General features: G+C 42.8%; 1 protein-coding gene across 4 annotated transcripts in view; it reads left to right on the plus strand.

Annotated features, from left to right (window-relative positions):
- Positions 1-15,218: 15,218 nt before the first annotated feature.
- The window catches only part of PIGK (phosphatidylinositol glycan anchor biosynthesis class K), a 128,521-nt gene continuing 125,262 nt past the window's right edge, over positions 15,219-18,477 (plus strand). For 3 of the 4 annotated variants that reach the window (XM_073357297.1, XM_073357298.1, XM_073357299.1), the window contains exons 1-2: positions 15,219-15,403; positions 17,948-18,001. In XM_073357297.1, the coding sequence (XP_073213398.1) occupies positions 15,311-15,403; positions 17,948-18,001 (147 nt within the window). In that variant the 5' untranslated portion in view covers positions 15,219-15,310. The remainder of the gene's footprint in view (positions 15,404-17,947; positions 18,002-18,477) is intronic. The other variant, XM_073357296.1, reaches the window with a different exon arrangement.

The raw sequence follows: 18,477 nt of genomic DNA on the forward strand, positions 1-18,477 counted from the left end.
CTGTGTATCTTCAGGGCAGCTGAGTTCAAACTGCTGACCAGAGCGGTCATCATGGGCATTGTGGGACACTTCCTGGAGGCCAAGTGCAGTGTCTACATTGATGCTGCGTCGCTCTAACTATGTCACAGAAAGTGCTCTGGCTCTCGTCGGGGTGGTTTTATTAGGTTGGTGTAGCAGGGGAGTTACATTGTCAGGAGGAGCATTTCAGTGTATACACCTCAACTGTTTTGTCGTGGAAGCTGACTTTTTTGACAAAACTGTGTAGTGTAATGAGGCCTTAGCCACACGTCCTGTTGCCTCTATCTTCAACACCAATGTTGTGCTCTGAAACCATTATTACCCCTTTCCAAATGATATCAGAATGTCAGGACCTTGTCAGTTGGCTTCTGTTGGAGGAGAAACCAGTGGCACAGAATCTGGGTATATTCTAAGCATAATTTGCTTCAATTACATGGCCAGGGAGCAACTCTACATCAAGAACTGACTCTCTTCAAGAGTTTAAGGCAAAAAGCAAACTTTCCTCCTGCTTGCTCTGCTTCCTCTCTCCGAAAGCAGCCTTTACACAAATATTCTTGCACAATCAAAAGTAATAACACAAGCATTTTTTCCAAGACCAAAAACTTGCTTGCATGCTAAGAACTTGAAGACTAGGGGTATGTCTACACTACGAAATTAGGTCGAATTTATAGAAGTCGGTTTTTTTGAAATCGGTTTTATATATTCGAGTGTGTGTGTCCCCACAGAAAATGCTCTAAGTGCATTAAGTGCATTAACTCGGCGGAGCGCTTCCACAGTACCGAGGCAAGCGTCGACTTCCAGAGCGTTGCACTGTGGGTAGCTATCCCACAGTTCCCGCAGTCTCCGCTGCCCATTGGAATTCTGGGTTGATATCCCAATGCCTGATGGGGCTAAAACATTGTCGCGGGTGGTTCTGGGTACATATCGTCAGGACCCCGTTCCCACCCTCCCTCCCCCCGTGAAAGCAAGGGCAGACAATCATTTCGCGCCTTTTTGTCTGCTGCCAGCCAAAGATGTAAAGGATAGATGGAGTGGGTCAGAACAAGAAATAGACCAGATTTGTTTTGTACTCATTTTCCTCCTCCCCTGTCTAGATCACACTGCAGTCAGTCACAGAGAAGGCGCAGCGAGGTTAATCTAGCCATGTATCAATCAGAGGCCAGGCTAACCTCCTTGTTCCAATAACAACGATAACTTTGGTGCACCATTTCTTATTGGAACCCTCCGTGCAGTCCTGCCTGAAATACTCCTTGATGTACAGGCACACCCTTTGTTGATTTTAGCTCCCTGAAGCCAACCCTGTAAGCCGTGTCGTCAGTCGCCCCTCCCTCCATCAGAGCAACGGCAGACAATCGTTCCGCGCCTTTTTTCTGTGCGGACGCCATACCAAGCAAGCATGGAGGCCGCTGAGCTCATTTTGGCAATTAGGAGCACATCAACCACCACACGCATTATCCAGCAGTATATGCAGCACCAGAACATGGCAAAGCGATACCGGGCGAGGAGGCGACGTCAGCGCGGTCCCGTGAGTGATCAGGACATGGACACAGATTTCTCTGAAAGCATGGGCCCTGCCAATGCATGCATCATGGTGCTAATGGGGCAGGTTCATGCTGTGGAACGCCGATTCTGTGATGCAAGTAGCTCACGCAATCAAAGATCTGCTGATATCAAGGGTAGTGACCCTGGGAAATGTGCAGGTCATAGTGGATGGCTTTGCTGCAATGGGATTCCCTAACTGTGGTGGGGCTATAGACGGAACCCATATCCCTATCTTGGCACCAGAGCACCAAGCCGGCGAGTACATAAACCGCAAGGGGTACTTTTCGATAGTGCTGCAAGCTCTGGTGGATCACAAGGGACGTTTCACCAACATCAACGTGGGATGGCCGGGAAAGGTGCATGATGCTCGCATCTTCAGGAACTCTGGTCTGTTTCAAAAGCTGCAGGAAGGGACTTTCTTCCCAGACCAGAAAATAACTGTTGGGGATGTTGAAATGCCTATATGTATCCTTGGGGACCCAGCCTACCCCTTAATGCCATGGCTCATGAAGCCGTACACAGGCAGCCTGGACAGTGGTCAGGAGCTGTTCAACTACAGGCTGAGCAAGTGCAGAATGGTGGTAGAATGTGCATTTGGACGTTTAAAGGCGCACTGGCGCAGTTTACTGACTCGCTTAGACCTCAGCGAAACCAATATTCCCACTGTTATTACTGCTTGCTGTGTGCTCCACAATATCTGTGAGAGTAAGGGGGAGACGTTTATGGCGGGGTGGGAGGCTGAGGCAAATCGCCTAGCTGCTGGTTACGCGCAGCCAGACACCAGGGCGGTTAGAAGAGCTCAGGAGGGCGCGGTACGCATCAGAGAAGCTTTGAAAACCAGTTTCATGACTGGCCAGGCTACAGTGTGAAAGTTCTGTTTGTTTCTCCTTGATGAAACCCCCCGCCCCTTGGTTCACTCTACTTCCCTGTAAGCTAACCACCCTCCCCTCCTCCCTTTAATCACCGCTTGCAGAGGCAATAAAGTCATTGCTGCTTCACAGTCATGCATTCGTTATTCATTCATCACACAAATAGGGAGATGACTACCAAGGTATCCCAGGAGGGGTGGTGGAGGAGGGAAGGAAAATGCCACACAGCACTTTAAGCACAGCACTTTAAAAGTTTACAACTTTAAAATTTATTGAATGACAGCCTTCTTTTTTTTGGGCAATCCTCTGTTGTGGAGTGGCTGGTTGGCCAGAGGCCCCCCCACCGCGTTCTTGGGCGTCTGGGTGTGGAGGCTATGGAACTTGGGTAGGAGGGCGGTTGGTTACAGAGGGGCAGCAGTGGCAGTCTGTGCTCCAGCTGCCTTTGCTGCAGCTCAGCCATACACTGGAGCATTCTGGTTTGGTCCTGCAGCAGCCTCAGCATTGAATCCTGCCTCCTCTCATCACGCTGCCGCCACATTTGAGCTTCAGCCCTGTCTTCAGCCCGCCACTTACTCTCTTCAGCCCGCCACTTACTCTCTTCAGCCCTCCACCTCTCCTCCCGGTCATTTTGTGCTTTCCTGCACTCTGACATTATTTGCCTCCACGCATTCGTCTGTGCTCTGTCAGTGTGGGAGGACAGCATGAGCTCGGAGAACATTTCATCGCGAGTGCGTTTTTTTTTCTTTCTAAGCTTCACTAGCCTCTGGGAAGGAGAAGATCCTGTGATCATTGAAACACATGCAGCTGGTGGAGAAAAAAAAAGGGACAGCGGTATTTAAAAAGACACATTTTATAAAACAGTCACTACACTCTTTCAGGGTAAACCTTGCTGTTAACATTACATACATAGCACATGTGCTTTCGTTACAAGGTCGCATTTTGCCTCCTCCCACCGCGTGACTACCCCCTCAACCTTCCCCCCTCCCTGTGGCTAACAGCGGGGAACATTTCTGTTCAGCCACAGGCAAACAGCCCAGCAGGAATGGGCTATACTGAGTGTCCCTGAAGAAAAGCACCCTATTTCAACCAGGTGACCATGAATTATATCTCACTCTCCTGAGGATAACACAGAGAGAGAAAGAACGGATTTTGGTTGAATGCCAGCAAACATACACTGCAATGCTTTGTTCTACAGTGATTCCCGAGTATGTGTTACTGGCCTGGAGTGATAAAGTGTCCTACCATGAAGGACGAAATAAGGCTGCCCTCCCCAGAAACCTTTTGCAAAGGCTTTAGGACTACATCTAGGAGAACCGCAAATGCCAGGGCAAAGTAATCCTTTCACATGCTTGCTTTTAAACCATGTATAGCATTTTAAAAGGTACACTCACCAGAGGTCCCTTCTCCGCCTGCTGCGTCCAGGAGACAGCCTTGGGTGGGTTCGGGGGGTACTGGCTCCAGGTCTAGGGTGAGAAACAGTTCCTGGCTGTCGGGAAAACCGGTTTCTCCGCTTGCTTGCTGTGAGCTATCTACAACCTCCTCCTCATCATCATCTTCTTCGTCCCCAAAACCTGCTTCTGTATTGCCTCCATCTCCATTGAAGGAGTCAAACAACACGGCTGGGGTAGTGGTGGCTGAACCCCCTAAAATGGCATGCAGCTCATCATAGAAGCGGCATGTTTGGGGCTCTGACCCAGAGCGGCTGTTCGCCTCTCTGGTTTTCTGGTAGGCTTGCCTCAGCTCCTTTCACGCGGCACTGCTTCGGGTCCCTGTTATGGCCTCTGTCCTTCATGCCCTGGGAGATTTTCACAAAGGTTTTGGCATTTCGAAAACTGGAACGGAGTTCTGATAGCACGGATTCCTCTCCCCAAACAGCGATCAGATCCCGTACCTCCCGTTCGGTCCATGCTGGAGCTCTTTTGCGATTCTGGGACTCCATCATGGTCACCTGTGCTGATGAGCTCTGCATGGTCACCTGCAGCTTGCCACGCTGGCCAAACAGGAAATGAGATTCAAAAGTTCGCGGTTCTTTTCCTGTCTACCTGGCCAGTGCATCTGAGTTGAGAGTGCTGTCCAGAGCGGTCAGAATGGAGCACTCTGGGATAGCTCCCGGAGGCCAATACCATCGAATTGTGTCCACAGTACCCCATATTCGAGCCGGGAACGTCGATTTAAGCGCTAATCCACTTGTCAGGGGTGGAGTAAGGAAATCGATTTTAAGAGCCCTTTAAGTCGAAATAAAGGGCTTCACTGTGTGGACGGGTGCAGGTTTAAATCGATTTAACGTTGCTAAATTCGACCTAAAGTCCTAGTGTAGACCAGGGCTAGGTGTAACAGCACCACATGGTAACACCTGCTATATTATGCTGTGACTAGTAGTAATAAAGGCCTTGACATGGCAGTTTCTTAAGGTGATCAGAGTAGTCTAAAGAAAAGATTGGCTATGAATTACCTTTCTAACTGACCAGAAGAAGGCGTGAAAGCTTTATAGCAACAATTTTAAAAGAAAATACTGTGATTCTTACATGTTTGTTACCTTGCTTCTATTTAAGAAGCACAGTGAAATTCCTTGTCAAGGATGAATCACCCTGAAGCAGTTTACTTTGGTAAAGAAGGAAACACCAACAAACAAGTATGGGTTTTTTTAAAGGGAAAACTATTTTTGAACTATTATTCCCTTCATGTATTTTTCTTTCAGTCAACCTTTAGATGAAGGTTCTCAGTGCTAAATGTGACCTTACACCTAGAAAACCAAAAAAAGGATATTAAGAACTAACCCATTGGTCCACATAAAAGCAAATATGATACACATTCACCTCTGATCTATGATTCTGACATTACCTACTCAGAAAATATAAACAAGTTGCCATTATTTTTCCCATATTTCATCCTCTCACAATAGAATGAGCTGTATATGATATTAAAATGACTTCTAACCTCATGTAGTCTGAAAGTGAAATATTGGATTGTTCCATGATACAGCATCAGGAAATCTATATTCTCTTGTTGATATGCTGGGGGTTTGAATGCATAATTACAGAACAGAGCTGATAGCAGGATAGAGCCCATAGTATGTACTAAAAATAAATGTCAACTGAATTTCATTTTCCTTCTGATTGCTTTATTCTATAGTTATTTATAGTTCTATAGTTATTTTATTTTGTTTTCTTATGTTTCTATAGTTATTCTATAGTTATAGTTATTTTAGTTTGTTTTCTTGTGTTTACTGCTGACCCCAAACCTCACTGAAAATGAGATCATTCTATAATTTCATTTTGCAAATACCAGTTGAGACATTATTGTTTCATCTGGTTCCCAAGAATAAAGAGGGACCTACAATTTACGGATGAACGATATCGGTCTTGTGTTTAAACCTCTGTTCAAAACTTTAAAAATCTATTAAAAGGTACAGTTCAATAACTTTACTATAGAAGCTAGCCCTATTTAGGAGTTATTTTCCTTTTTCTGTGGGCGTTATGACATGGGGAGTTGATCACCCTGCCCAAATTATTGGCTATTCCCTAGCCACCAATCTCTTTCCACCCAACAGAGGAATATGTGAAACATTCCACATATAATTCAAGAGGACACAGTTTGTTACTTTAAGTGTAACATGATATTTTTAGGACTAAACACACAACTCGTAACTCACAAAATATATGTCCATGTGACCATTTAGATTGGAACGTTTTCACTGTGGTCTGTTTTAGGTATTTGAGGAACTATTCTATAGGCACCATTCTCAGATTATCTGGGTTCTGGCTGCACATACACATGCTCACTACGAGCTCTCTGTTGAAGAAAAAAAAATGTGTATGTATGTACATATAAGAATGCTGAGGTAGAGGCATCTGTCCACTAATAAAAATTTGAAAAAATGTAAAGAACTGGATACAGGTAGTAACAAGCTTTCTATACTGGATACAGGTAGTAGCAAGCTTTCTATACCAATATCCCTCCAGTCTGAACTTGAGAGAGAGTCTCAGGGTGGGGAAGAGTAATTCAGAACTCACTCTCTCTGCTGAGCTATTAACTAGAGTGTTTGGTTTCTGCCAGTTGTGGTAGTGGTTTTTGTGATATGGTTACTTATCCATGGGGAGTTGAAGTGAATTAATCAAATAGCCATCAACTAGTATTAGCTTCTGATCATTACTAAGCTGGTCTGGATTTGAACCAGAAATGTAGCAGGCTCTACATTTCATTAACAATTCTTAACCCATCCATTACCCTCCCCCCTTACCCCCCCCATGTTTTTTACTAAGCTGGGCCAACAAAAAGTAGGTCCTTCCTAAAAATTCTTTATAAAATCTTATTTACAGTTGATAAAGTACTTGGCAATTTCAAAGGCATCTGGAAGATTAAATGATTGATGGTTACAGTTAAAAAAAACCCCCATAAACAGCTGTGGCAGAGAAACTACTGTAGCAAAGACAATGGTCATTATATGGCTGTGCACCCACATAAATTGTGACATAATTGCACCCCAGCACCTAAGTTCTCATTTTAAAAAGATTGAGGGCATACTCTACCATTTGGTTTCAAATAAGGTAGTTAATGTTTACCCAAAAGATAAGGAGTTATTACAAACATTTTTGGGTCTGGATAATTTTGTAGGAAAATACATACCTAGCCTAGCAGAAAAAACAACAAATCTAGGGTCTTTACTCTGTAAAAATAATCAGTGGAGATGGGACTGTCAAAATCAATAAGAATATAAGCATCTTAAGCAACTAACAAAAACAGCTCCAGTACTAAAATGATTTGATAGTAACACAGATGTACAAAATTGTCTTCAGGTGCATCCAAACGCTGCCTAGGAGCAGTTCTATTACAAACGAATGGTAATTTTTGGAAACCAATTCCTTATGCATCTAGAATAGTGGTGGGTAACCTGCAGCCCGGGGGCCGCAGGTTGCCCACCACTGATCTACAGCCATGCCCAAAATGGAATGTCAGTATGCTCAAATAGAAAAAGAGGGTTTGGCATTAGTTTTTGCACCCAAACTATTTCACATATTTATATATAGTAGACAGAGATCATAAACCATTAGTTAATATTTCAAAAAGGAAACTGACAGACATGCTGCCTCGGTTACAAGGATTATTTTTTTAATTGTATCTATATGATTTAAAATTAGAACATCAGCCAAGCAAATCGTTAGCGGTCGCTGATACATTGGTTACATCATAAGCTCTAGAAAGAGTAACAGAAGATGATGTGGTATATGTAGATGTACTTAAAAATAATTCCTATATCAGAGCATAGGAAGAAATTTTACAAGCAACTGAACAGGGTGAGAATTTACAATAGGTTATTACAGCTATTGAAAAAGGATATAATAAAAAATTCTACCAAAAGCCATATAATCATTTTATTCAAGATGTATCAGTAATTGAAGGAATTCCATTTAAAGGTAATATAGTAGTAATTGCTCTAGGATTAACAGCAGAGATGTTGAAATACATACATTTTAGACATAGAAAAATATAAATGTAGAGCAAGGGAGGTTCTGTATTGGCCACAAATGAACCAAAACATAGAGGATTATATAAAAATGTGACATATATTTTCGACATAGAAATGCTCAGTCTAAACAATTTGATACTTATTCAAGAAAACCTAAGACCTTGATCTAAAATAGGTTTTGATCTATTTGAATATAAAGAACTAGGGCTGACAAGTGATTAAAAAATTAATCATGATTAATCACGCGATTAAAAAAATTAATCACAATTAATTGCGCGATTAATTGCACTATTTAACAATAATAGAATATAATTTATTTAAATATTTTTGGATGTTTTCTACATTTTCAAATATATTGATTTCAATTACAACACCGAATACAAAGTGTGCAGTGTTCACTTTATATTTATTTTTATTACAAATATTTGCACTGTAAAAAACAAAAGAAATAATATTTTTCAATTCACCTAATACAAGTACTGTAGTGAAATGTCTTTATCATGAAAGTTGAATTTACAAGTGTAGAATTATGTACCAAAAATAACTGCATTCAAAAATAAAACAACGTAAAACTTGAGAGCCTACAAATCCACTCAGTCGTACTTCTTGTTCAGCCAATCGTTCAGACAAACAAGTTTGCTTACATTTGCAGGAGATAATGCTGCCCGCTTCTTGTTCACAATGTCACCTGAAAGTGAGAACAGGTGTTCGCATGGCACTATTGTAGCCGGTGTCGCAATATATTTACATGCCAGATGTGCTAAAGGTTCATATGTACCTTCATGCTTCAACCACCATTCCAGAGGACATGTGCCCATGCTGATGATGGCTTCTGCTCAATAACAATCCAAAGCAGTGCGTACCAATGCATGTTCATTTTTATCATCTGAGTCAGATGTCATCAGCAGAAGGTTGATTTTTTTTTTTTTTGGTTGTTCAGGTTCTGTAGTTTCCGCATCGGAGACTTCTGAAAGTATGCTCCACTCCTTGTCCCTCTCAGATTTTGGAAGGCACTTCAGATTCTTAAACCTTGGGTCAAGTGCTGAAGCTATCTTTAGAAATCACACATTGGTACCTTCTTTGCGTTTTGTCAAATCTACAGAAAAAGTGTTCTTAAAACGAACAACATGTGCTGAGTCATCATCCGAGACAGCTATAACATGAAATATATGGCAGAATGCAGGTAAAACAAACGGAGACATACAATTCTCCCCCCAGGAGTTCATTCACAAATTTAATTAATGCAGTATTTTTTTAATGAGCATCATCAGCATAGAAGCATGTTCTCTGGAATGGTGGCCGAAGCATGAAGGGACATATGAATGTTTAGCATATCTGGCACATAAATACCTTACAATGCCAGCTACAAAAGTCCCATAAGAACTCCTGTTCTCACTTTATGGTGACATTGTAAATAAGAAGTGGGCAACCTTATCTCCCATAAATGTAAACAAACTTGTTTGTCTGAGCGATTGGCTGAACAAGAAGTAGGACTGAGCAGACCTGTAGGCTCTAAAGTTTTACAATGTTTTGTTTTTGAGTGCAGTTGTGTAACAAACAAAAAAAATCTACATTTGTAAGTTGCACTTTCACGATAAAGAGATTGCACAACTGTACTTCTATGAGATGAATTGAAAAATACTATTTATTTTGTTTATCATTTTTACAGTGCACATATTTGTAATAAAAATAATAATATAAAGTGAGCAATGTACACTTTATATTCGGTGTTGTAATTGAAATCAATATATTTGAAAATGTAGAAAACATCCAAAAATATTTTATAAATTTCAATTGGTATTCTATTGTTTAACAGTGCGACTAAAACGGCGATTAACCGCGATTAATTTTTTTAATCACAGTTAATTTTTTGAGTTAATCGCATGAGTTAACTGTGATTAATTGACAGCCCTAAAAAGAACATACATAGGTTATAGTTCTTGAGCATTTTTTGCATTTTCCTGAAATATGTCTACTAGAAAACCTGTGCCAGACAAGTCATTAATGAAATTAAATCAATTTTTGCAAGACATTGGATTCACAATATGGTCATGACTGATCATGGACCTCAATTTCACAGGCGAGTTAAAAAATTTCACCGTAGCATATGATTTTAAACATTACCTCAAGTCCAGGTTACCCACAATCTAATGAGCTAGTTGAAAATGGTGTTAAAATTGTACAAGGATTACTAATGAAAGCTGACGAAATAAATACTGATTTATATTTGGCATTATTAAATTATGGAACATTGCCATTACAACAAGGCTTATTACCTGCACAGTTTTTGTTTAACAGAAAGCTCAGAAACAGATTACCTATGTTTTTTCAAGAAGGTAATAAGGAAAGGAATAAATATAAATATCAGCTAAGTTTCTATCAAAAGAATTATAATGACAGAGGATCACATGAACTACCTTTTTTGGAACCAAATGATAGAGTATGTATCTAAAATGGTAGCAATTGGGCTCAAAAAGCCACTGTAACAAAAGAGGTAGCACTCAATCTGATGATGTCATTGACTATGTTTAAGTGTATAGATGAAATCAGAGACATTTACAATTGTTACTTGCAAGACCTGACTCAGATGACAGAAGAAATTACATAATGCAGCAAGAAAATGACATCAGTCCTCTAAATAGTGAGAACAACTTCAATAATACAGCAAATATAGAAGTTAAATGGTCACTGCCTCAAAGGAGACCTGTTAAGATTTATAGACAGCTATTAAGATAATTCTGATATATACAAATAACTGTGTGCTTAAACAAATTAACAGAAAGGAGATGTGGTATTACTGTGGCTTCAAGAGAATTAGTTGAATCTTTAGGATGTGGGACCTGACAGCTGGAGGTGGCAGTTGGTTTTAGGCTGCTAGATTGAAAGGAGTTGAGATGCTCACTTGGTAAGGCAACTTCCATCTTTTCATATGCTGTGTATTTATACCTCCCTACTGTATGTTCCACTCCATGCATCTGATGAAGTGGGTTTTAGTATACGAAAGCTTATGCCCAAATAAATTTGTTAATCTCTAAGGTGCCACAAGGACTCCTCATTGTTTTTGCTGATCTAGATTAACATAGCTACCACTCTGAAATCTGTAGATATGTTAAGTAAATATCTATTAAAGACACTCATTAAATAGCTAGCAATGAATTATTAAAATTAGTGGATTACATGAATATAAAACAACACCGGTGAGGTTTCCTGGTTGAGGGTTGGAGCCCTCTTATGTCTGGGGAATTTAGGATACCCTGGTTTAGGGTTAGGGTTGGGACAGTTAGACCTCCCCTGATGAAGGTTAGGGGTAGAGTCAATAGATCCCCAAGAAAGGTTTAGGACTGAGTCTGGTATTCCTCTGTGGCCTAGGGTTGGAGCAGTTAAGTTACTTTGACCTAGAGTTATGTTGGGTCAGTTAGGCTTCCTGTGCTGAAGGTTAGGGCTGGAGTCAGTAGGGTACCCTGACTTAGGCTTAGGGCTGAGGCCAGTACCCCTGCCTAGCCTAAGGTTAAGGCTGGCGCAGGTAGGGCTCCCTAGATGAAGTTTAAGCTGGAGTTGTTACAGTTCCCTGACCTAGGTTCATGGCTGGGGCTGGTACCCCACATTACAGGGTTACCAAGTCTAGTCTATACCCCAGCTTGTAACCAGTAACCCATTTAATGCACTGAACCTCAAGAGTCCACACAGAACTGGCACAAATGATCCCTGTCTCCACAGCTCCCTGCAGTAAATCCAGCCATGCCAGTCTCCTGCAGGAAGCTTGTACTTTATCCAATGCTCTCAGTAGGTATATGCAGAAACACCAAACAGCCTTTTATTAGTCACCTGGCAAACAGAATCTGAATGTTCTTAGGTTACCATAGAGAAGCAAAGGCTAAGACAGTTCAGACGGCCAGAGCTCCACGAGCCATATTGCTGATTCCTTTATTGCCAGGTATGTGCACTGAATTGTAAGTGTGTCTACCCAACATTTTGGAGCCCCCAGCCTGGGTCAACAGACTTGGGTTAGCAGGACTCGTGCTAGTGCTCTAAATATAGCTGTATGGAGAGTGCTTCAAAGTTGCGGCTTGGACTGGAGCTCTGCCTCTGAGGCCCACTCCCCACCCCACCTAGGCTTCATAGCCAAAACTCCAGCCTGAGCCACAACTTTGAAGCAGTCTGTATAGCTGTTTTTAGAGCAGTAGCATGAGTCTGATGACCCACTGGGGGCTCCAAAACACTGGCTGGACAGCCTCTGTGAGTTTATCTCTTAATAGAGCCACCTCACACTCTTTTGTCTTTGTTTTCTGGACACAATCGTGCTGTGTTCACATGTTTGGCTGCCTCTGCAGCTAGCCATTGTCCCTGTAGTCTTCCTTTCAAAGGTGTTGATTCCAGCCCAGGCAGTCCTAGCAGCTATGTCACAAATACCTAGCCTGATTTCCCATGTTCTAGGAAGAAAATCATTCCCCCCCCTCAGTGGGCAGTGATGCCAAAGTGATAGGAGGAGAATCATACAGATAGCTCATAATGACAGGTTTCAGAGTAACAGCCGTGTTAGTCTGTATTCGCAAAAAGAAAAGGAGGACTTGTGGCACCTTAGAGACTAACCAATTTATTAGAGCATAAGCTTTCGTGAGCTACAGCGAGCTCGCTGTAGCTCACGAAAGCTTATGCTCTAATAAATTGGTTAGTCTCTAAGGTGCCACAAGTCCTCCTTTTCTTTTTATAGCTCATAATGTGATTGCAGGAAATTTCCTACATTTGTCACACCCCAGCCAGCCTTGGCTCAGGGCTGGAGTACTTTGCCCCAACCCTAACCTTTGGTGCAGGAGGGCTGCTAGGTTATCATGGCCTATGGGTAGGCCTCACTCGCAGAAGATTAGGGCTGGAGTTGGTAGGGTTCCCTCCCTGACCTAGTTTTAGGGATGGGGCTTGTACCCCTCCCCAGCCTAGGATTAGGGTTGAGGTTGGTAGGGCTCCCCATTATAGGGTTGGGGTAGTTAGAGCTCTCCAACCTAGGGTTATAGTACTTGGGGTTCCCTGGCCTAGCAGTAGGGTTGGGGTAGTTAGGCCTCCTTTGCCCAGGGTTAGAGATTGGGACGGGTAGAGGTCTATGAGCCCCCACTTGAATCCTATGCCAGAGTGCTCCCCAGCCTATGGTTAGTGTTGAGGCAGTTAGGTCTCCCCAGCCTAGGGGCAGGGTTTGGGGTGATAGTGCTTCCTAGCCTAGGGTTAGGGGAGGGGCAGTTAATTCACTTCAGCCTGGGGTTAAGGTAGGGGCAGCTAAGGCTCTACAGCCTAGGGTTGGGTTGTGGCATTTGGGCTCCTCAGCCTAGGGTTAGGGCTGGAGTCAGTAGGGCTCGCCGGACTATTGTTATAGTTGGGGCAGTTAGGCCACCCTGACATAGAGTTAGGGTTTGAGGTTATTAGATCTCCACAGACTAGGACTGGGGTTAGTAGGGCTCCCTGGTGTATGGTTAGTTTGGGCAGCTAGGGTTGGAGTTACGTTTAGTATTGGGTCAGTTATGGGGGGCAGTTAAGGCTCTCCAGCCTAGATTTAGGGCTTGGGCCAGTAGGGCTCCCTAGTTTATGATTATGGCCTGTAAGGGTAGGTCTACTCTGCAGCTGGAGATGCATCTCCCAGCCCAGGAAGACAGGCTCGTGCTAGCAGGACTCAACCGTTTAGGCTTGAGAGTCCAAACTGTGGCCTGAGCTGCAAAGTCCACACTGCTAGGGTAAGTCTGTCTACCCAGGACGAGAGGCTTGCTCCCAGCTGCAGTGTAGATGTATCCTGGGGCTCCCTGGCCCAGGGTTAGGGCTGAGGCAGTTAGTGCACCTCAGCCTTGGTTAGCGCTGGGAGCTAGTAAGGCTCCCTGGCCTAGCTTAGGGCAGTTAGGGCACCGTGATCTTTGATTAGAGTTGGGGGCATTTATATCACTCCTTGGCTTAGTGTTAAGATTGGGCAGTTAAGACTTCCTGCCTAATATTGCCTGCTGGGCCCAGTCTGTCAGGTGTGATCTAAAGCTACACAAAATGGGCAGCAGGTATGGGCAGAAGGGGTTTGAATTTGGGTCTCCTACCTCTCAGGCCCTAAATGCTGTAGTATTGGTTATGTTTTGGGGGATGTGTCTCAATCTGTCCTTCTGAAGCTGTTCCACTGTGTATAAATCATTACTGCTGGAGCTAGCTGACTGAAATCTAGATCTCCCACCTTCGTGCCCTACCCACTGAGTATAGAGTCATTCCAGTTCTCTCACTGACCACTTAATTATTTAAAGAGAGTGCAACAAATTCAACAGGAGAGATTGAGGGAGCCAGGCCCTAGAATAACCCCTATCCTTGTGGTTACAGCACTAATCTGGGAGATGAGAGACTTAAATTCAGATCCCTTCTCCACCTCCAGCAGAAGGGGGAAGTGAACCTGGGTTTCTCACACTGTGGGTGACTGCATTGACCAGAAGGCTGTTAGGGTGGCACTTTCTCCCTTTTTCTTGAAAAAGGACTGACCTGGGTTAATTCCAGAAGAGGGTGGTTGGGGATCCCAAATGAATATAGGCAACTAACTCCCTTTGAGGGGAAACAGTGAGGCAGCCCCCTTTTCTTCAGCATTTCCTACTGGCTAATTTAGGTAGCTCTCTGCTCAGTTTGCTAGCTTTTGTGAATCTAGGGTGACCAGACAGCAAATGTGAAAAATAGAGACGGGGTGGGGGGTAACAGGAGCCTATATAAGAAAAAGACCCAAAAATCAGGACTGTCCCTATAAAATAGGTACATCTGGTCACCCTATGTGAATCCCACCTTTAGACACCTAACTCTCTCTCCATGTGGGAACCTGGGTGCCCACAATTTAGGGCTGTGAATTTCACTAGGTGCCAGGGCACCTAAAAGTTAGGTGTAACAACCCTGATCATCGCAGTGCCTAAATCCCCCTTGTGAATCCCACCCCATAAGCATGGCACTTCCTAACACTTGAGTGCTTTACTCTGCAATCATGATGTTTTTGGTAGTGTGTGTGTGTAAACAGTGAATGTTTCAAGGAGCTTTCCATTATGTTCGTGTTTCACTATCTTGGTTCTCTAAATGAGTGTTCATTCTTCCCCCAGCAACTATTTATTTTGTGTTACCGAAGTGGCTAGGAGCCCCTAATCTTAGCCGGGCACCCCAGCGCTGTGATCTGTATTTACCCTGGATACATTTTTCCCGCCATTTCTTATCACTGGGGGAAGAGCCTCTGTAGACAGCCAAGGAGGCGGGAGGAGCGGACTCCAACGGGGCATCTCCGCACGCCCAGCCAGGCAGCCAGGCACTGAGCAGCTCCGCAGCCGTGGGGAGGCGGGGCGACGGGAGCAGGGAGGCTCCCACAGGCGGCCCGGAGCTGCTTTACGGCGGGGTTGGGTCCTCCCTGCCTCTTCCTGTTGTGAAGCCGGTTCCTATGGCCGCTGCCCTCCCTGCTCCCCGCTGGCTCCCGGCAGCAGCCGCCCTGCTGTGGGCGTGCTGCGGCTCGGCGGCGACTGACGGGATCCAGGTAGGGGAGCTGGGGGGAAGCGCGTTGGGCCGCTCAGCACCGCCCCTGGCCCCACTGGGGTGACTTGCGCTCCAGGCCCGTGGGCTGCCCGGGCCGTGTCGATGGACCTGCCCCTGCATTGACTCCACGCACGGGGGCGGCTGCTGTGCTGGGGAGGGATACGCCGCTGCAGCCCCCACTGCAGCGTTGCGGGAGGGGCTGTAACCCTGCCCACCCCTTCCTCTACCCCGTGTGTGTAAAGTTCTGCCAAACCCCATCAGATCTGTCTCCTGCTTCCTGGGAGGCTGGAGCTTCTTATTTATTTGTGATTCCCTATTTCTTGCTCTAAAATTCCCTTTAAACCTCTAGATACCTTGAGCTGCCCTCAACCCTTTCTAGCCCAAGCACTGAAGGAGAATCGCTGCCTGTCTTGTTTTTCATTATTTGCTTTCTTCTCCTATGCCTGAGCTTGGAAATCCTCCCAGTTGACCAACTCTCACAGTATGAATACACAGATTTATGTAAAAGTACACCTTAAGCTTATAAAAGATGGAAATAACTGATTCTAAAGAACTAGGGGGCACCAAATTAATAGGCAGCAGGTTTAAAACAAACTAAAGGAAGTATTTCTTCGCACAATGCACAGTCAACCTGTGGAATTCTTTGCCAGAGGATGTGGTGAAGGCCAAACCCTATAACAGGGTTCAAAAAAGAACTAGATAAATTCATAGAGGATAGGTCCATCAATGGCTATTAGCCAGGATGGGTGGGGATGGTGTCCATAGCCTCTGTTTGCCAGAAGCTAAGAATGATTGAAAGGGAGTGGATCACTTGATGATTACCTGTTCTGTTCATTCCCTCTGGGGCACCTGGCATTGGCCACTGTTGGAGGACAGGATACTGGGCTAGATGGACCTTTGGTCTGACCCAGTATGGCTGTTCTTATGTTTTTATATGCACCATGTCTTGTTTAAACTGTATAATAAGTATAAACAACTAATTCAGCTGCATCAGAATTAATTTTCAGATTTGTTTGCACGTACCAGTTCTCTTTGAATAGAGAAAATAATATAGGGAGGGTTTTTTTTAATAATCCTTTTGAGTTATTTGCCATTTGGGGTTCTCAGTTTCCAGTAAACTGTTCTTGTTTGGTTAAACATACAAGAATAATATTGTTCACTTTTGTGATCAATCCAGATATATTGTGGTTAATTTGGGTATGTGTTGCATGTGAATTTTTCAGAGCTTTCTGTTTTTATAAACTGAAGGAGTTAATCAAATATTGTCCCTTGATTAGGAATCGTTACGATTTTGCCTTTTTCATGTTTCAGTAATTATACTTTTTTACATACAGCTCACTTTAAATTAAGATATGATGTTTATAGTTTAATGTGAATCCCATATTAACATTTTGATAAAGCAGAAAACTTTACTGTCAAATGATTTCTATAATGCACAGTTAACAAGATTAATAAAATGTGACAAAACTGGTAATGGAAATAAGATCAAGCATTTTAAATACACTAATTTTAGAACCTTGTAAAGTTACCCTTCAGAGCTGCAAAGAAGAGCTCTGTGTAGATCAAAAGTTTGTCACTTTCAGCTACAGAAGTTGTTCCAAAAAAGATATTACTTCACCCACCTTGTCTCTCTAATATCCTGGGACCAATACAGCTACAACAACACTGCATAAAGCGATTTTCATTGTTTATTAATCATTATACTTGCTTCTACGTTAGAAGGTCCAGCATAATCTGGTCTTTACTTTAAAGCTGCTTTAAATGTGTGGGATTTTTTATTTTCCTATCTGGTATTCTTTAAGGGCGTGGGGACAGTGAAAGGAAAAACTTATCCAAGGTTCTTCACTTTAAGGAAGGTTTGAGGGCTGATGAAGCATTTCATCTGTTCCTAGGGGTGTTCTCTAAAATAGAACAATATGTTTGGGGGGGTATTTTAAAAATTAAATTAACAGAGCCTATCACTCTATTCTTCCATTTGCTTTAGCACAGGATAGATTTTGAATGCTTAAGTCACCTTCCATATTTTTTTTTAGCCTGGATTCAGATGATTTGTGGAGTCATTGTTTAACACGTGATTAGAGACTTGTAAACGGAAAGATTCTGGGATTTTAATCTTTCCCAGATATTGCCCTCTTGGATAGAACGCTATGTTTCTTTTTCATTCCATTTTTCCCTATCCTAGTTTGCTGCCTCTCTCTTTCCATCACCACTACCACTCTGAATTTCTCTGGTTTTGTTTTCATTGCCAGCCAGGTGTTTCCAAACTTTGATAAGGAATTTGTGAGAGAACCAGATTACTTGTCTGATTTTAACATGTGGACAGAACAGCCCAAACAGAATATAGAATAGATCCTTTTCTCAGGCATCAGGAGGGGTATTATAAACCAGAAGAAGTCATGTTTTCTGTTTAGCTGGTTTAAGGTTTTAATTCTATATGACATTTAACATTTGTAGAACTAACCAAAAAAAAAAAAAGTGCTGTATTGTAGTTTTTTTCCTAAGTTTGTTTCTACACTAGTGTTCCAATATTTTTTGTCTCTTGCAGGACAAAGCAGAACAGTTTTTTAGAAGTGGGCACACAAATAACTGGGCAGTTTTGGTAAGCATTTTGTATTCAATCTTCTTAAATAAAACACTGATCCTGCAGTTGTTGCATGGCAGTCTGCCCATATGCAACAAGTTGCAAGATCAAGACCTGGAAGTAAGTATAGCATGACTTTGAGTTATCCCTGCATGCCAGTTTGCTATATTACATTACCATTATCTCGTCTGCATAATTTAATTACAAGCATCCAGAACATTAATGCACATTTGAAGTATTTATAAAATTAACATTCCAATTAGAATGAAAACAAATGATTATGCTGTATATTATTACAGTCATGGTGGTTGTTGTTGTTGTTATTTTTTAAACATTTGCTTGGTTAGAAAGGTACAACATCTTCCTGATTTTGTTGTTTGTTTTGAAATTTGCTAAAGTCTGACAACAAACTTTCTTCTTTTTTTAGTCTAATCTCCTAAAATAATACTTAGGATAAGAACTACTCGTCTTAATTTTTTATCTGGGTAACTTCA

The sequence above is a fragment of the Lepidochelys kempii genome, chromosome 8 (genome assembly GCF_965140265.1).
Source record: "Lepidochelys kempii isolate rLepKem1 chromosome 8, rLepKem1.hap2, whole genome shotgun sequence".
Lineage (NCBI taxonomy): Eukaryota > Metazoa > Chordata > Testudines > Cheloniidae > Lepidochelys > Lepidochelys kempii.